We start from the raw sequence: 3,414 nt of genomic DNA, 5'->3' as shown, positions 1-3,414 counted from the left end.
GGAAAAAGGTGAGAGCTATCGCAGACGATACGGGCCTGGCACATTCTACCATCTCTACTGTTTTGAAGGATAAAGTTAAAGTGAAGGAGGCAGCCAGAAGTTTGACAGGCTTTAAAGCATACATCACAAGACATCGGAAAGGTCTCGTTCACGAGATGGAAAAGTTGCTGGCAATCTGGATTGACGATCAAATTCAAAAAAGTGTTTTCTCGAATATTAATTCTGCTATGCTAGAACTTGAGGCGATGGATCTAAATTTTGAGCGATTTTCCACGGTGGAAAGGCAGACAACTGAACTTTTCCGATGTTATCGAGAAATTTATGATCTTCAAAAGCTTATATTATGGAGAAAAAAATTAAGCAGGAGAACATTGAATAAGGTTAAGAGAGTTTATTATCATGTAGTTTTAAATAAGAATTGAAGTTCATAACGAAAAATAATGCCATCTCCATACAAACTATTAATAACTCCATTTGAAGTATTATCACACCACTAGATTCTTTTCTCTCTTTCTTTTTAATCTTTCTCGCTTGATGAGCTTCCAAAGCAGGCTTAATTTGTCATAAGTGGGTAAACCAATGTAAAAACAAAGATCAAATAAACAAAACATTTAAAACTATTATGTGCTGTGAAAAAATATGAACAGGTTTAGTTACAAGCAGCGAAGTGTATGATCTTAAGATATATATTTTTACAAGAGAAGAAGACAGAACAAACAAGAGGTAAGTGTCTCGAGCAAAGGTTCCTGATAAGCCTCATAAGAAAATGCTTACAGTAACATAACACTATGTTCCAATAAGTTACCAGAACACCTAAAGCTGGCACCTAACTCTGGACTTAGAAGCGTTATTCACATACATCTGTTATCTCAATACTTGTTAATCATTTACAGGGTTAGGGTAAATAAATGATATCTCTTGTAATATGTACAGCATTCATTTCTTCACCATTAAATCAGTTTTAATTATCAAAGATACATTTTGTCCCCTATTTCTATTATCGTATCTTTTATTTTTCTATCCTTTACTTGTTTCAGTCATTAGACTGTGGCCATGCTGGAGCACTGCCTTAAAGGGGTTTTAGTCAAACAAATCTACCCCAGGACTTTTTTTTTTTTTTACGCCTAGTACTTATTCTATCAGTGTCTTTTGCTGAGCTGCTAGGTTACGGGGACCTAAACACACCAGCATTGGTTGTCAAGCAGTGAAGAGGGAACAAACACGCACACACACACACACACACACACACACACACACACATGCAGTAGGCTTCTCTTTTACTCTTTTACTTGATTCAGTCTTTGTCTGTGTCCATGCTAGAGCACCGCTTTTAGTCGAGCAAATCGATCCCAGGACTTATTCTTTGTAAGCCTAGTACTTATTCTATCGGTCTCTTTTGCCAAACTGCTAAGTTACGGGGGATGTAAACACACCAGCGTCAGTTGTCAAGCGATGTTGGAGGGACAAACACAGACACACAAACATATGCACACATGAATACAAATATGGACAATGATTATGACTTACATAAAACCGCATATATGTTGGAGAAGCAAGGCTGAAATGCTGATGAGGACAATCTTTAGATACATGGTGAAAAATCTGAGAAGATCAACAGCCAGATGACAACAACCTGCAAAATAGAGTAAAATATTTATTTTTATTACATTTAGAAAGATAACTCTTCAAGATGATAATATTCATTGACTTCTATCTTAATAATAATAATAATGAACTGATTGTATACAGTGCTCAGGTGCACTACAACTTGTCAAAAGTGTGTATAAAGCATATGAAGTATTGTACAAATGTCTGGAAAGTGAACAGTGTATGAGTCAGATACATGCTTGCGTGTGTATGGAGGGGAGAATATCATGTGTAGTGTTGGCAAATCTCAGGAAGCATGCAGTTCTCCAACAACTAACAACTGATGCTGGCAGTTTGTTCCATACTTCAGCAACTCTTAGCGTGAAAAAGTGTTGATGAAAGTCATGGGAACTGTGCTGTTTTCTGACTTTGTAAACATGTCCACAGGTGTTAGACAGGTGGAATTTGAAAAGGTGCTCAGAGTTATTGTTAGTAAGAGGGTTAATTATTTTATGGGCATCTGCCAAGTCAGCTGCCAGGCGTCAGAGTTTCGATGTATCTATACCCAGGGAAGTAAGGCGTTCAGAATATGGCAAAACATGTGACCAATAAACAATAGATGTGAACCAATAAGGGAAGTTTTTATGTGATCACTCGGTTTGCTAGAAATAACAGCCAAATCTCCCATGAATTACATACTGCCATCTTAAAAGAGAAAAGCAAAAACATTTTGGATAATGTAATCCCAGAATACACAATACTTTTGGAATGGCTCTGATCATAGGTTCACCCAAGTTGATCCAGGGCTATACAACAGCACCAATGCATACAACTCCTTTTGCCACATCCAGCAAGAAAACAGAAAACAAAATCTGTGGCCTTTTGAGTCAATTGGAAAACTTTTGTGGTCATTCAATCTGCTACTCACAGTCACGTAAGTTTTATCACTGGTCAATGGATGACTATTTCACTGAGGCTACACATTCACCATACTACTTGCCATGGCTTCCTTTGTAGCCCTAGTCTGGGTGACTATCATGTCTGTTCTAGGCCAGTTTATTTTCATATTCACCACTAACCCCTACAGCTAAAGGCTGTTCCATTATCCACCACATGGCTGTCTCTCTCCTAATTCTATCACCAGCAGTGTTATAATGTTTAAATTATACGCTCATGCTGTAACAGCTGCAGGAACGTCAACAATATACTCTAGTCTTGTTGGTTCACTTAGAATCTACAATGAATTTAAACAGTTCACATCTGGCCCAAATATTCTACTTGTTCCATGTGTAAAGTGGCCAGATCCAGCATCTCACACCTATCTTACAATGTCATTCTAAGAATAAACAATCACATCATTGAAATCTCTGAGCTCTAAAATTATACATGATTAATTTCAAACAATATGAATAAATAGGCCTTATATTTGACAGGGTAATCTGAATACCAAAGGGTTAAGGCAGTCAGTTTGTTTATATAGGACCTCATATAATGAGGAGAAGGAGCACTCCATCGGTTATGACGATAAGGGTCCCAGCTGATATGATCAATGGAACAGCTTGCTCATGAAATTAATGTGCAAGTGGATGAGCACTCCAAAGACACGTGTACCCTGCACATAGTTCTCAGAGAGATACAGTGTGACAAGACTGGCCTTTTGAAATATAGGTACTACTCATTTTTGCCAGCTGAGTTAGACTGGAGCAAAGTGAAATAAAGTGTCTTGCTCAAGGACACAATGAGTTGCCAGGAATTGAACTCACGATCTTACTATCATGAGCCAAACGCTCTCACCACTAAGCCACACACCTTCACTATATATATATA

The 3,414-nt window shown here is 37.7% G+C and overlaps 1 protein-coding gene across 1 annotated transcript in view; it reads right to left on the bottom strand.

Annotated features, from left to right (window-relative positions):
• The window catches only part of LOC106873488 (serum paraoxonase/lactonase 3), a 24,081-nt gene that overhangs the window by 18,527 nt on the left and 2,140 nt on the right, over positions 1 to 3,414 (bottom strand). The window contains exon 2 of the mRNA XM_052965626.1: positions 1,528 to 1,633. Coding sequence (XP_052821586.1) covers positions 1,528 to 1,633 — 106 coding nt within the window. The remainder of the gene's footprint in view (positions 1 to 1,527; positions 1,634 to 3,414) is intronic.

This window comes from Octopus bimaculoides, chromosome 2 (assembly GCF_001194135.2).
Source record: "Octopus bimaculoides isolate UCB-OBI-ISO-001 chromosome 2, ASM119413v2, whole genome shotgun sequence".
Lineage (NCBI taxonomy): Eukaryota > Metazoa > Mollusca > Cephalopoda > Octopoda > Octopodidae > Octopus > Octopus bimaculoides.
The sequence above is the reverse complement of the archived record's forward strand: the minus strand, read 5'-3'. Positions and strand labels throughout refer to the sequence as shown.